Consider the following 14,929-nt stretch of genomic DNA (forward strand, 5'->3'; position numbering starts at 1 on the left):
GATCACATGGCCAGGAGGAAGCTTCGGCACAGGCTCCTCCGGGGAGCTGAGCGCCCATTGGAGAATGACGACAGAGGGGGGGGAGCTGCGTCAACGACGCTTTTCGTGCGAAAGCGTGAAGAGCGGAGGCTCGAGGAGAGTCTCGCTTCCGGGGGCTGGCCCGCCCGCCCGCCCGCTTCTCCGCCGCTGGGCAACGCGCTTCCGGAGGGTGGGGCCTGCGTGAAGGGCAGTTGCTGCTTACGCGGCGGCTTGGCTGGGAAGACCCAAGAGGCGAATCGCACGGTCACCTCGCGATCCCTGGCGCGGAGCTCCCACGGTCCGAGAGCGGCGTCGCTCGGCGAGTGCCAGACAGGCGGCGGCGGCGGCGGCGGCGGCGGGAACAGCAGCAGCAGTCAAGATGGTGGCGAAGCAGCGGATCCGGATGGCCAACGAAAAGCACAGCAAAAACATCACGCAGCGCGGCAACGTGGCCAAGACCTCGGTAGGGGCCCGTCGCAGCCGCCCTCCTTCCCCGCCGCCTCCCTTCGCGGCGTCTCGGAGCCCTGCCCGCTCCCCTTCCCGCAGCGACCCCGTACCGCTCGGCGGGCCGATGCCCCAGTCCCCTTCTCCCACATAGGGAGAGGGAGCCGGAGCAGCCGAGGCGTTGCTGTTCGTCCCCACCCGGCTTCAGGCAGCCCAGCCATCCCCGGCGGGTTTCCTCCCGCTTGGCGTCCGTTTCCTTCGGCGGCCCCTCCCCCGGCTCGGGCTTGGTGGTCCTCGGGAGGCTTTGGGGGGGGGCGTGCTTGTGCCCGGGGTGGCTGCGAGGCTTCCGTCCCTAACGCACGACGGCTCTTCCCGCAGAGAAACGCCCCCGAGGAGAAGGCATCGGTGGGGCCGTGGCTGCTGGCGTTGTTCATCTTCGTGGTGTGCGGTTCGGGTAAGTGTCTGTGCTGGCTGCGGTCGGGGAGGTCAGGTTTTCCCCAGGAATTGAAAGGGGCCGGCAATGACTGGGCGAGCGAGTCCCTTTGCAACAGAGGGGTGTCTTTGGCTATGATGCAGGTTACTTCAGACGCAGGATCGGGTGGGCATGGGCAGTGTTTGGAAGATAGGAACATTTCGGTGGTGAGAAAGAAACCCCTTGGCTTGCGACCCTTTGTACATAGTCACAAATGGAGACCTTCCCTCACTGTGAAAACAGCAGCAGGAGTGTGTTGAAACAAGCATTTCAGGGAAATAAGTGTGACATTGCATCTGACAGGCATTCAGGTGAAGAGGTCTGTGCGGAAGATTCAGGAGGGTGTAGAGAATGCTTTTATTGTTACAACAGTTAAGAATAGTTTACAGTTATTTGGCAATCATTTGTTGCTCATGTATACTTCCCTAATTTGCAAGCTGTTTGGCCTAGGGTACTTTTATTTGTCAAGTTTTCCTGAATAAGCCTACACTGATATTCATGTAATTCCATAACAAATTTCCATATAACCAACCCTTGAATGTTCATTCACAATTTATTTCTAATTGCTTCATTGAAAATAACATAGGCTTGCTACCAGATGGCTCAGGACAAAGCTTTGCAAAAAAAAACAATGAAAGCTTATGCAAAGCAGTCTTTTCAAGCACTGTCATTACGGGTATCATGTGACCATTCACCTGTTTCTTTTATCAGTTTTTAATTTTGTTTACGATTACAGATTATGTAAGTGTGTTGGGTTATATTACTTAGTGCTAGACTTTATATACCTTTCAAATATACCTGGCAAAATTACAATTAAAGTAAGGAACTTGCTACCTTACTTTAGTTCAAGCGTGAATTGTGTCAGGTTTATTAGGTATTGGGTGGCTTGCTTATTCATTAACAAGATACCTGTAAAAACAAATTATCTAGGCATCATATAAAGTAAAGTAATACTGTAATATAAAAATCCAAACCTGTGATATTGAAACATAAAAATCTAAACATGCAGTAGTAAAACTTTTTAAGACTGCAGTCCAATGCAATAGCCTGTTTACATGACCTTAATGTGTGAATTACCTAATATCACTTTTGAGGTAATCATTTTGTGAAGGTGTTATTTCTATTATTTTATTTCTATACCATTTTTCTTCCTAGAGGAACCCAGAGCAGTTGATAAGAAAACAATAAAATACTGAAATATAGGTCCCTTCAGATGGGGTCGCTAAGCTAATTAACAAGGCATGTGTCATTTGATGAATGCTAACATTTACTTGTTTGCTTAGTAATATCTACATTTGTTTTCTTTTGTAGCAATCTTCCAGATTATTCAGAGTATCAGGATGGGCATGTGAAAGAGTTGATCTTTAAACAAGATATTTTCTCCTGTGAACTATAAACTCTCATTCCTGATGTTCGATAACTTGGAATTTAACTTTCCTGTCGTCTTGCTTCTGAAGAACTTTCCATGTTGACCACATGTCATTCCAGGTTCTTTCACAAATCATTCCAGGTTTTCTAGTCCATGCCACAGTGCCTTGAAAAAGCACCACATGTATAAAGCAATAAAGAATTATTGTTAACTTAAAATCGTGGACCTACTTATTCTGTGAATCAAATTCATGATTTATGTTGATATTAAAGTATCATAAAGTATACTTTATGATATTAAAATATAATCAGTGTAGATACTTAGTGATTGCATCATATGTGAACACTGATTTTTGTTAATCTTCTGTATAAATGGAAGTGTTTTATTTAAAAAAAAGAAAAGTGAAACTTATTAAATGGTAACTGTATAACTAGCTTAAAGCACACTCATGCAACTCAATTAAAGGATGTGTGCTGTGGGTTTTGCTTATCTAAAAACCATCTTGCATATGTGTAGCTTAGCTTTAGTGTAGCATGTGGCAACTTAATAACTTACAAATCTAGTAGAATACCTTATTCTATGCTTCTTTTGGACACTGTTTTATTAAACAATGTACAGTAATGTTAAACCAGTGGCTTAACTGACCATAAATTAAGTAAAGGAACAAAGCTTTCAGTCTTAAAATGCACCAGAAGTTTCTCAAAATGCTTAGCTGCTATTGTTAAATTGTATTGAATGTCAGTGTTTCTTATGCCTTTATTGCATTTGTTGGGGTAAGATAACTGTGGGCACAACTCAGAAGATACATTAGGGATGTAAAATACCACCTGTTGATGTGTTCCATTATAGTGTTTATTCAGACAGCACTAACATGCATGCAGGCTGAACAGTACCCCACTTCAGCTGTACAAATTAAGAGGTTAAACATACTGCTGAATCCAAATTTTTATATTGCTGTGACATGAGCCATTTTCTTTAAATTCTACTGCATGTTAATTTTGTAGAAGTCAACAAAACGATATAAGGGTAAGTGGGTTGCACTTTCACAGGGTAGTAGACGTAAAATTGAAATGTCCTTACCGCTACTAACAGCTTCTTGCAAAGTATATAGCAAGGAAAATACTAAGTTTGGTACTCTATCAGGGAATGCCTTATAGGTAGGTAACTGGACCGCATACTACTTTTTAAAGGGCTGAATGGAACGTTAACTAGGTAAATGACTCTGAATCCTGCAGAATTGGGTGATGGGCAGATTACTGGAAGGCTATATTTCTTACCGTTAGCAGTACATTCTGTAAATGGGAAATGCTTGTTTGTAATCTAAGAACAATTTTCAATAAATTGCTTTAAAATCTGGTATGTGTTAAGTTTTCAAAGTCCCTGATTTAATTTGCATGAAGAAAGTCTTATTTCTGGGGATGCAATGGCAGACTGAAGATGGCTCTGCAAAGAGCGGAGCCAGTGGCCGTGATGGAAAGAGGAGCTGGTGAATGGATTGGCTCTCTGGAACTCCTCTCTGGATTAAGGAGAGGACTAAGCTCACCCACAAGTTTGCTCCATACAGAGGCTTCCCCCAAAGAAATAGTAAAATAGTGATATCTGGTGAGTTTTAGAGTTCTGGGAGCCAGGGAAAAATCATCTTGCCTAACCTGTGGTTTGGCACCTTCAAAAGGATATTTTCTCAGTCACCTTAGGAAATTGCTTGTTATTGACTTTTTGGATGTTAAGAACCTTCAGAAGGGCGAGTTTCATTACACCAGGAGAGTTGCCTTCCATCCTTGATTTAAAAAGTTTCATGTAAGTTTAAGGATTAAAAAGAAAAAAAATTACTTTTGAAAAACAGCAAAAGGGGGACTAGAATGTTGATTCTGGAAAGTTAAGGGGCCAGATGGACTTGAAAGAATATTTCCTGTGGGTTGTTTAAAATTTTATAAAAATATATATGAAGATTTTGAAATTAACTAAGAAATCCTCGCATGGGAAAGTTTCGTTGACTGGAAAATAAACATAAGAGGGGACTTTGAAGGTTGACTAGAGGGGACCAGAGAGATTACAATTAAAGGAGAAGAGACCCATTAATACAATGGAGCAATACCACTTGATTATAGAAGAAATCAAGGATATTTGGGAACAATGTACCCAGAAATTACTTTTCAGATTGTCTGCCACTATAAAAATTGATTTAACAGAGGCTACACAAGAGGAACAGATTTTACTGGACAAAACACAGGCTGAGGCTGATCTGAACATGGATCTCAAAATGGATTTAAAAATGCCAGACTACAAGAGTGATATGGAAAAAGATGCCACATTGGATTTACAAATGAAACCGGCTGACATCTTAATAATTAAAGGAGACATACAAGTAATAAATCAAGAGAGTGATTTACAAAAGAGATGGGTTAAACTACTGAATAAGTTTCTGAGAGGAGACAGACAATGATAAGAAATCAACTTGTGGGACATTTGAAGGGATTAAAAATCAAGATTAAAGTTTTTGTTTTTTTTTAACCAGGATTGAATAACAAGGTTTTAAATAACTGTTCATAGACAACAGATAAGATATGGGGAGAGATTTCTTTTGCTTTACGTATTTGATTCAGATGAAAATATATATGTTGTTATTTCTGGTAGCTCTTAATGGACTTTTGGTGATTAGGACTGAATGACGAGTTTTTACATATGTTTATTGATAAGAGAGGAGATATGGGAAGATTTTTTTTATTGAAATATTAGAGAAAGTGTTAAGTTACTGAAGTTGTTTATACCTGTCTGAAGTGAGGAGGGAGTTATTTCTTTATATATCTCTTTTTCTTAATTTTTTTCTTTTTTCTTATTCTCTTTTTCCTTTTCCTCTGCACCTTTTACTTTTTTTTCTTTACTTTTCATATTCTTCTAGGTTTGTATTAGTCTTTTATCTTTGCATTTGGAAACTTTAATAAAATTATTTTTAAAAAGTCTTATTTTAGGCAGTGTGTTACTTTTCCGTTCAGCGCCATTTCATCAGATATAAAGTTCCTTGGCTGGTGATGTACTACCAACTTTGTTTGCCAAAGTATTCCCTATATTGATGCAAGACTGGCGGTACAGAACTGAAAATGGGCAACATAGGGAGAACAGCAACTGTACTGTAGCCTGAATCTTAAATTACTTCAGAATCTACTCTTGGTCTTCACAGCGGTGTAAGTTTATATTATCAAAAGGTTTAAGTCATAATACTACAGCTAAAGTCATCTGGAGAATCTCCCATTACAGTACAGCATATCTTGTAGCAATTTTTTAATGTTAAAGTGTATACCCTCCAGACATTTTGAAGTACAACATCCGGAATTACTAATTATTAGCCTGGCTTGAATTTATTGATGCTGCTCCAAAAACAGTTCTTTGGTTGCCTGTCTCAAGATAGGTAACATAGACTCTTGTGATGCATGTTTAAAGCATAGAAGGGACTTTTGGAGATAGGGACTGTAAAAAGAAAACAAAAACACCCTAATGTCGCCCACCGGAGGAGATGGGCGGCATACAAATTTAATAAATAAATAATTTTGGCCATCCCAATTATGGATGTGCAAGCTTAACATAACACAGCTAAACAGATGTGGGAAGAGATGCAGCATTTTAAAGTAGGTCTACTTCAAATGTTGCCATCTTTCAGTTTTTCCAGTGGTGTGTTAGCTTACCTAACTTAGTTTTAACATTTAAATGTGCTGTCCAAGTCTCTTGAGGTATGTAGCTGGTTGATGAACTGTCTAAAGAATATCAGTGGCTCCTTTGCAGCTCTGAGAAGTAACAAATAGTTACTTCTAGTAGTGCTGTAAAAAAGTTAAGGTATTTAGGGCAGGGGTTTAGGACCCTTCTCATTAGAACAAGCAGAGAGACAATATATTTTGAAATAATTCTTATAAAAGGCTTGAGCATGTGTTTACGTATTTCTAAAAATTGTATATTATCCTTTTCCCAGTTTGCATATAAAGGTCTAAAATCAATACTTTTCTGTAAATTAATAAAGCAGAAATAAAGATTTAAAATATGACACAGTGCTATTAATGTATTAATATATTTAGAGTACTATGTCAAAATGCCTAATTCCAGATACTATTCTTACTGAAATATTTTACACTAAGCAAAGTTTCTGCATCATTTTCAAGAGTAGCTCCATGTAAAATGCAGTGCAGTAATCTGGACGAACAGTTGCCAGGGCAAGATACTGAACTGCAGCTAACTATCCAATTAGGATTTATCCAAGCTAGTCAAATGCACTTTGTGCTAGTGAGGATGCTTGTAACAGTAATGACAGAGATGGAACAAGAAGCACATGTATGCATCGCCAAGCACAACTTGATCCTTTAAAAATTAGGCAGTCTACCTACAATAAGTTAAATACCACACTCCTGGACAGGTAGGCCATTTGTTAACAACACTTGTCGAATTTGAGCTTCAGTTTGTAGCCTTGATTTCCATTGCCTCATCTGAGTTGATGAAAAGGGGCAATAAGAACTGCATATCATTAGTGAAAGATCATCAAGTCCATAGTCTTGGTCAAGGTGTTGTTCAACATCTTTATAAATGACAAAGCAGAAGGGCAATGCTTATCAAATTTGCAGATTGCATCAAACTGGAAAGGGGACCTAGATTAAATCATAGAAGACAAACACACAAATACAATAGTGACTATGACCATGAATTAAAAATATTTTAGTAGGAACAGTCTTATGTACAAATATAAGATCAGTAATAACTTCTGACCATAGTACGTAGCATAATATGTAACAGAAATTAGCTGTGGTGGCTTAAAAGGACTAATGCAATTCTAGACTCAGGGTTAGGATTTGGGTTAGGGCTGTGGCAACAGAAGGATAGTATCCAGTTCATGAAAAATATATCACTTTATGGTTTGGTCCTGCCTCATTTAGAATACTCTGCCCAATTCTAGCACAACATTTAAAACAAAAAAATATGGACCAACTGGAACATGTTTTACCCAGAGGAGTACAATAAAAATGGCAAGAGGCCTGGAAATTGAGAATGATTAAAACATATGTATCCACAGAACAAAGCATAGCCATATTCAATTATTTGAAGAGCTGCTGCATAAACAAAGGCAAATGTGTTTGATATTCCTATGTGAAGCCAACCCAAACCAACAGATTCAAATTACACTAGAGGGGGATTCAATAAACATTAGGAAGAGTTTCCTGACAACACAAGCTGTTCAATATTGAACCTGTTTCTTGGAAGGTGATTGACTTGCCTTCATTAAAAGTTTAAGCAGGGGCTGGATCTCTTTGGGATGATGTATGGGACTGGATTTGTGTGGAAGTGTTTCCTTGACATTCCCAATAGGAAGCTATATTCACAGTTCAAAATTCCTGGGTGTAAAGTTATACTGGCCTGCCAAGTTTGTTTGCTTATTTATTTGGTCTTCTGGAAGGCTTTGAAGACCTGGCTCTTCCCCCCAGGTGCTGGGCCAGAATGTTTCTTGAGCCTAATATAGGTGCAGTTGTGTTGGACGTTTGCTATGGTGCCTTGATTTATGTGTTATGGTTTTCCTTAATTTTGTTTTCGTACCTGCATTTTGAGGGTTTTTTAATGTATTTTTTTTTGTGGATTGTTGTTAGCCACCCAGGATTATGCATTTAAGATGGGCTGCCACATAAATTTTCTAAATAACTACATAAATAAATGTATAATTTATTTATAGTATGAATTTATAATTCATATTATTTATGTACTAATTTTTCTGTTAGATATATATTCCACCTTTCCTGTAGTGGGTCAAGGAGATGTATACAGCACCACTTTCCTCCAGTTCTTCCAACAAAGCAGGTTGAGCTGATAGAAAGTGGCTGGCTTGAAGTCAGCAAGTTGACTTCATAGTTGAGGCACAAACACGGGTCTTCCTGAACCAAGTCAACAACTAGATTCTAGCTGTTTGAATCAATGACTTTGTTTGTTTGTTTATTTGTTTGTTTTACTGAATCAGTGACAGGTACTGTCAAAATGTGGTGTGGCAGAGGCCATTGTCATATGTGGAACCAGTGAGTCATATACACACTTCATAGGACGTATCTCATGGTAAGGAGACTCAGAGAGTATCCGTAGCATGAGATACATTGGTGTTGCTGCCATGGGTACTGAGGTGGGGTGAGGGCTGGGTAGACCAACAAATTTTCAGTAGTTTGAACTGCTGTTGTTTTCCTTTCACCTTTGCTTTGGAAGTTCCTCAACATACTGCTTAGCTGACATCATAGGATTTTTATGTAAGGGCTACTCAGATAGAATACTGGATAGAGGTTGTTTGTGAATTTTTGAAACCCTGCTCTGCTCAGAACTATGTACTGTAATACATATACATATTTGTTTATTTGTGGTGAGAGGAGAAATTGTAACTGGATAAATCTGTAAACTGATAAATCCATTTGTCATTAAGTACCAGAAACTTGTGGCTATGTTCCGTGGCTTGCTGCAGTGTTGTCCAAACTTGGCCACTTTAAGATGAGTGGACTTCAACTCCCCATGGCTGGCTGGGGAATTCTGGGAGTTGAAGTCCACTCATCTTAAAGTGGCCAAGTTTGGACAACACTGGCTTGCTGGATGATCTAATAGGTAATTTGTCCAGAATGAGTTACTGATTGGAATTTGTAAATTTTAGGACATTAAAAGATGAGTGGATTACAGGTTGTATAGAACTACTAGCACTGTGGATGTTACTTAAGACAGGACCATTTTAATAACTGAAGAGATGTGAAATTCGACATTGTGGAATTACTTAATTTTATGTTGATCTCAGTAATATACATTCACTTGAGATTAGGGCATTTGACATGTTTCCTGCCACCTTGTGCCATTATTCTGTTTTCTACAGAATAATGGAGATTTTGTTTTTTTCAATTGCCCATAACCAGGAAGCAGACTGAAGGCATATGAGGCCACCTTTATGAGCACTGCTTAGATGAGAAATGACCTGCTTAGGATGTTGTGAAAGCTTTAAAGCAAGAACATTTAAGTATATATAACATTTTAGTCCCTTTCCTACATCCAGTGTGTGAACATTTTTATAACCTGTCTGTTTCACCCATCTGCTTGACAGATTCTGACAGAAACAACACCAGTTGCCAATAATGGTTCCAGCTTGAGAAGCACAGTAATTAAATTGGAATGATTATTTTGATTAGTTTAAATCCACGGATTCTAGATGGAATAAAATCTGTAAAGAAACTGCTTTAGCATAACTACTTTGTTGAGAGGAGACAGTCTCATGTCTGGGTTTTGTCAGGATCAAGTATAGCATGGTATCAAATTAGAAATAGTAAGGAACCTACTATTAACTTCTTCCTGGAGTTTGGATGTGTTCCTGCACACTAAAATGTGTTTTCATCTTTTTTTTTTTTTTTTAAATCCAAACTACATATCTTTGGAAGAAACAGAACAAAGTTCATCCTGAGGTTCAATATCAAATCGGCCAGAGCACAATTTTTGTCAGGTTGTGTTCAACACACCAACATTGGAGTAGCACGTCAAAGGCTGTACTGCAAAAAGGGAGGTTACCACACATAAAGATATAACAAGTAGCTGAGAACAACTATCAAGTCAAACTAATTAAATTCTATTACTTTTAATTTTATTTATTTGCTTACTTATTTCTTGAATTTCAACTACATTACAACTTTGGGCAGTGCACAGTATCAAAATTCAAAACAATACAGTAGATAGAAAGAACAATAAATGTTCAGAAAGAGCAGTAAAAACACAACCTAAATGCAAAATATTCCTTTATATATAATTAAGGATTTTGATTATAGTAGCAAAATCTAATACAAATTAAACTTAAAGAAAGAAAAGAGAATAGAAAGGAGTTAAAAAGTACAAGGAGAAAGAAAGAAAAAAAGAAAAAGAGAAGAAAGAAAAAATAAGAATATAATAAAGAAAAAGAAAAGAAATATATATAGAACTGACTTTTACTTCTAACAGTCTTAATCTTTACTTCATTCAAATATTGTCGTAGAATCTGATTTCTCTTCATTTCTTCTTTGTCCCATTGCACAGAGTTCTTCAAGGCTTTAACAAGCCTCTTTTGTAAATCCAATAAGAAAAAATTATCCAGGTCACTCTCTTAGTTTGTCATTTGTATTTCCCTTTTAAATTTTAAAACCTCAGCCAATTTCTTTTGTAGATCCAGTGAAACATCCTTTTCTATATCATTCTCTTGGCCTGTCAGTTGTAAATCCACTTTTGATACCATCTCTATCTTGTCAGATAAAATTTGTTCTACATCTGACATTTCCTCAGTAACATCTTTTGGACATAGTCTATCCACAGAAGCAGACATCATTACTGACATTGTTGATATTGTAGCTATTTTTTTATTCCATTCTTCAAAAGGCTTCTTCAGTATTTTTATTGTCATAATGTTTTGCAGCTTCTTACAGGCCTGTATATCTTTCCTCTGCCTAAATTCTTTAGTCCCCCCTAGTGTCCAGTTTTTGAAATCATGAAATTGCTTACATGTTGTCATGTAAAACCAAAACACGATCTATTTCCCATGATAAGCTGTTTGTACTTTACAATTAATTCCAAAATCTTCTTGTAAAAGTTTCAGTATTCCAACTTTATCTGGACCCTTAGTCCATTTATAACTTTCTAAGATCAAAATCTTATTTAGCCTTTTGCTGTTTATTTTCGTCTACTCGTGGAGAGTAGCTGTCCAGAGCACATGTGGGCGATCTCCTGTCCTCTCCTTATCTGGAGAGATTCCAGTTTACTCACTGGTTCAGTGATCTTTGCCATGGTCGTCGGCTCCAGTTTTGCAAAGCCATCTTCAATGCGCCATACCTCCCCTGGAAGTCATAAATGCAAAATATTCCTATAAGAGGCCAGCCACATACTGTAGCCCAAGGTCCAGGTAAGAGCCAGGTTTTTAAGGCTCGTTTAAACAAGGTCAGGGCAGAGGCCATATGGATCTCTGGGGGGGATGCCATTCCTTGGGGTAGGCACTGCAATGGAATCCTGGGTTTCATCCAATGACACATTTTTAACAGTTAAATTTTAGTACACGTGCACATCCATAGATCTCCATTTTCTCACATCTCAGTTGATTCCCATGTTTATAATAGATTAAGATGTAAAGGAAAATATCTCTTCTATGTGTATTTTCTGATAGGCACCCACACATCACACATATATACCATCCTGTATATGGAGAAGGTGACGAGACAAGGCAGAGAGATTAGATGGGATTTTGCCACTGATGGGCAATAGAATTTGGGAGAGGAGGGGGCATCGCACCTGACCCCCCTCCCTTGACAAGCTGCAGGTAGTGCACCAGTGTCCTATACAATATCAATTCTCAGCCTTTTCACTTCTATCAAAATATTAAACTATCTTCACTAATATAAAATGGTTTCTTATCTGTGATTGTACATGCAGGAAATGTCACCTGAAATAACATGCACTGTCTTCATTTTAGGTTCATGGGATGGTAAACAGCCTTACCATCCTTCATCAGGACTTTGCTTCATTTGTTCTATCTTTACAGTCTTACAGTTCTTTTCCACCATGTTTTCTACCTTTTCAAGTTACCTTCATGTGACAGGCTGAGTGACGTGAAGACCACTATTGAATGCAGAGGAGCTGTTATGAACTCTGCTACTTTTTTGGTTTGAGGCAGAAGGATTCTGCATTTGAATGTACAGATATTATAGGCGATTCAAAAGCCTGCAGCAGTATTTAAGGGGGAGCAAGCTGGGTTAGGTATTAGCAGCAGTGCGATAGAAGCCTCCCATTTTCAACATACATCATGTGCACCAAAAAATAGTGAAATCCTGTGGACACCGATACTGCCTGATAGCTATTTTTGTTCCAGATGATGATGAAAAGAAAGGCATGACCCCAAATATATGAAGTGTGTTGTCTCAGGGGAAGAGAAAGCACTTTGGAAGAAAAAGTGTTGGGCAACAAGCAGTTGCAAAACCCAGAGCACCAGTTATTTCTGTCCGACTTACTGCAAGTATTTTGGAATAAAGGCTCAAATGTTCTATGTGACTGTGAGCTCCAGTTCTGTGCAGAATGACTGGATTCCTAGGCATACTTCACTAAGCTTGCTTGCTCGCTCAGTCTGTTTGGTCTTATATGGCCAGCCACCATAGTTTGAAAAACATGATTTTAGTATATTAATGTTAGTTAATTTTATATCTTACTTTCTCTCATAGTGGATTACATGGGGCCTCCATTCGTTTTTTGGATGTATATTTTGCTGTAACAAAACAAACAAACAAACAAATAAAAACTTAATGAAATAGGCTAGAGTGAGAATGACTGCCCCAAAATCACTCTGTGACTTTCCACAGCTAAGGAAGCAGCACAATATTGAATTTCTACACCACATTGGCTCCACACTGTATGAACCCAGCCAATGATGGTAGTCAGTAAACCATGGACAATTGTGGTTTAACATGTTATGTGAATTCAGCAAGTTTGGAACTATTTGTCTACTATTATTATTAATCCTTGCCACGCTTTATTCTGTTGCATAATTAATTGAAAAAAAATCAGCAAAGGCACCCTGAAAAAAAATAAGGTGTTAGGTAGATGCTAAGGAAATGATAGGCCCTTGGTGGAATCACTTCACAAATCTACTCAATCACCCTTCTCTGACCTGGTGATATGTTGTGACAGCAATCCCCAAAATTCTAAGAGGTCTAAGAATGACTGAGGAAGGCTTCATTAGATTCTTTAAGGTTGGGTTCAAGCATATACAGTAATACCTCGGTTCACGAACGCTTCTGTTCACGAACAATTCGGTTCACGAACAGCACCGTTCGCAAAATTCTGCTTCCGTTTGCGAACTCTGCATCGGGTGACGAACATGACCCGCGGCCATTTTCCCTGCTGTGACACGTGGCCGTGGCTTCCTGTAGGGAGGGGGACTCTCCCTCCAAACAATAACCGCCTCCCCACCCGCCTTCCTGTCCTCCACGCCAGAAGTCGCCTCAAGCAAGGTTAGTGTTCTCTCTCTTCATACTGTACTGTACTGTACTTTGTTTCATATTTTTGTGGTTTAAAAAAAAAATACATATGGTTCAGAACGGATTAACCTTATTTACATTGAACCTTATGAGAAAATTTGATTCGGTTGGCGACCAAAATCGGTTGACAACCAGAGTCATGGAACGAATTAAGTTCGTGAACCGAGGTACCACTGTACATTATTTACTAAGTTTCTTGAATCATCTACAATGGCTGGTTCATACAAGATGCTAAACCAGGGATCTCAAACTCAGATTCCACAAGCTGTGCATGAGGACTGGCTCATTAGTCTAAGCACTGCAAAACAGATGCCTTTTCATAACATTGATACCAAAAGAATGCTACATAGAATTATACAATTCCTATTTCTGTTGTTTTTCAGTGCTATTGCTATTACTGGCTAATTAAATAGCAAGTTGTATAAGAGGATGGTCTCTGTATCTTTGAAGATCAATACTAATATCAGCTGTGAGTTCATTCACACAGCAACCCAACAACTTTTGTCAAGGATATGTCCTTCGACGTTGCCTCTATCTTCTCACCAACCTGCTGTTGAGGTAGCACCAAGGATGACTTTAGGTGTTTTGATATGGAAGTGGTGTTTTCCTCATTTGGAAGAAGACCTCCCATGTGGGCATCCAGGATGACACAACCAGGATGCCAGTTGGCCTGGCAGGTTCACTGTGGGTTAGCCCTCCCCCCATCTGGTCCCGTGCTTCTCATTCTAAAGCCATAGCCTTCAGCAGTGGCAGTAGGAAGTGCAGCTGCTCCTTGGCCTGACCCACCTGGTGCTCTGGGCTTGAGATCCCTGTGCAGTCTCTTTCTTCTCATCCTAAGAGGTGATGAGAAGCTGCTTCTCTGCTTCTGCCCATTCCTCTCCTGCTGAGCAAAGCACAAACCACAGAAAATGACCTTGGGGGGTCACATGTGTACTGTGGATCATGACTTTGTGACCTCTGTGCTAAACTAACACCATACAAACCAAAATATGGTTTAGTGCAATGTGTAAATCCCATCATTCTTCCTCTGCTGCCCACAATGTCACTATCTGTAACTTTATATTGATCAGCATTGTAAGGGTAGTTGTAAAGATTTCTGAGAGCCCATATGACGTATCAAACACTAGAGAAAGCCTTTTCTCTCTCAGCATTCTTAATGAGCTGTTGTGTCATTATAACAATTAAAAGTAAGAAAACCAGCCAGCAAACTACATTCATTAGACATTATAGATAAGGGTATTTTCCATATCCTGGAAGCTAGCCGTTTCCAAGCTGATTTCTGGAAAGAGTCATCACTTACTTGAGAACTAGGAGACTGCCAGGTTGTTCTAAGTCATTGCCCTGCTTGTCCCATCGATGGTGAACCTTTTAATGAAAGCCCCTAAGGAACAGCTGAAATCCTGTCGGTGCTTTGTGTTGTGTGTCCACTGGCCGATACCTGCTTAACTTCAGTGATTTAGGACTGTCATGATCTGCAGAAAATTATGCTTCCCAACAGCACCACCTACTGGCAGGATCACCCACAAACCCATATGGGCAATAGCTTCATTGACCAGCTACATTCATATAAAATTACTGCAAGCTGTCAAGTTTCCTAAGGCA

General features: G+C 39.3%; 1 protein-coding gene across 1 annotated transcript; it reads left to right on the forward strand.

Moving 5' to 3' along the window:
- The first annotated feature begins 159 nt into the window (after positions 1-159).
- Positions 160-3,660, forward strand: SERP1 (stress associated endoplasmic reticulum protein 1). The gene is made up of 3 exons (XM_088132052.1): positions 160-481; positions 841-916; positions 2,246-3,660. The coding sequence occupies exons 1-3, from the start codon at positions 398-400 to the stop codon at positions 2,284-2,286; spliced, it is 201 nt and encodes a 66-aa protein (XP_087988178.1). The 5' UTR covers positions 160-397; the 3' UTR covers positions 2,287-3,660.
- Positions 3,661-14,929: the final 11,269 nt, after the last annotated feature.

Source organism: Python bivittatus, unplaced genomic scaffold (assembly GCF_059951505.1).
Source record: "Python bivittatus isolate LINGU-HERP-01145 unplaced genomic scaffold, Pbiv_v1 ctg000980_np1212, whole genome shotgun sequence".
Classification (NCBI taxonomy): domain Eukaryota; kingdom Metazoa; phylum Chordata; class Lepidosauria; order Squamata; family Pythonidae; genus Python; species Python bivittatus.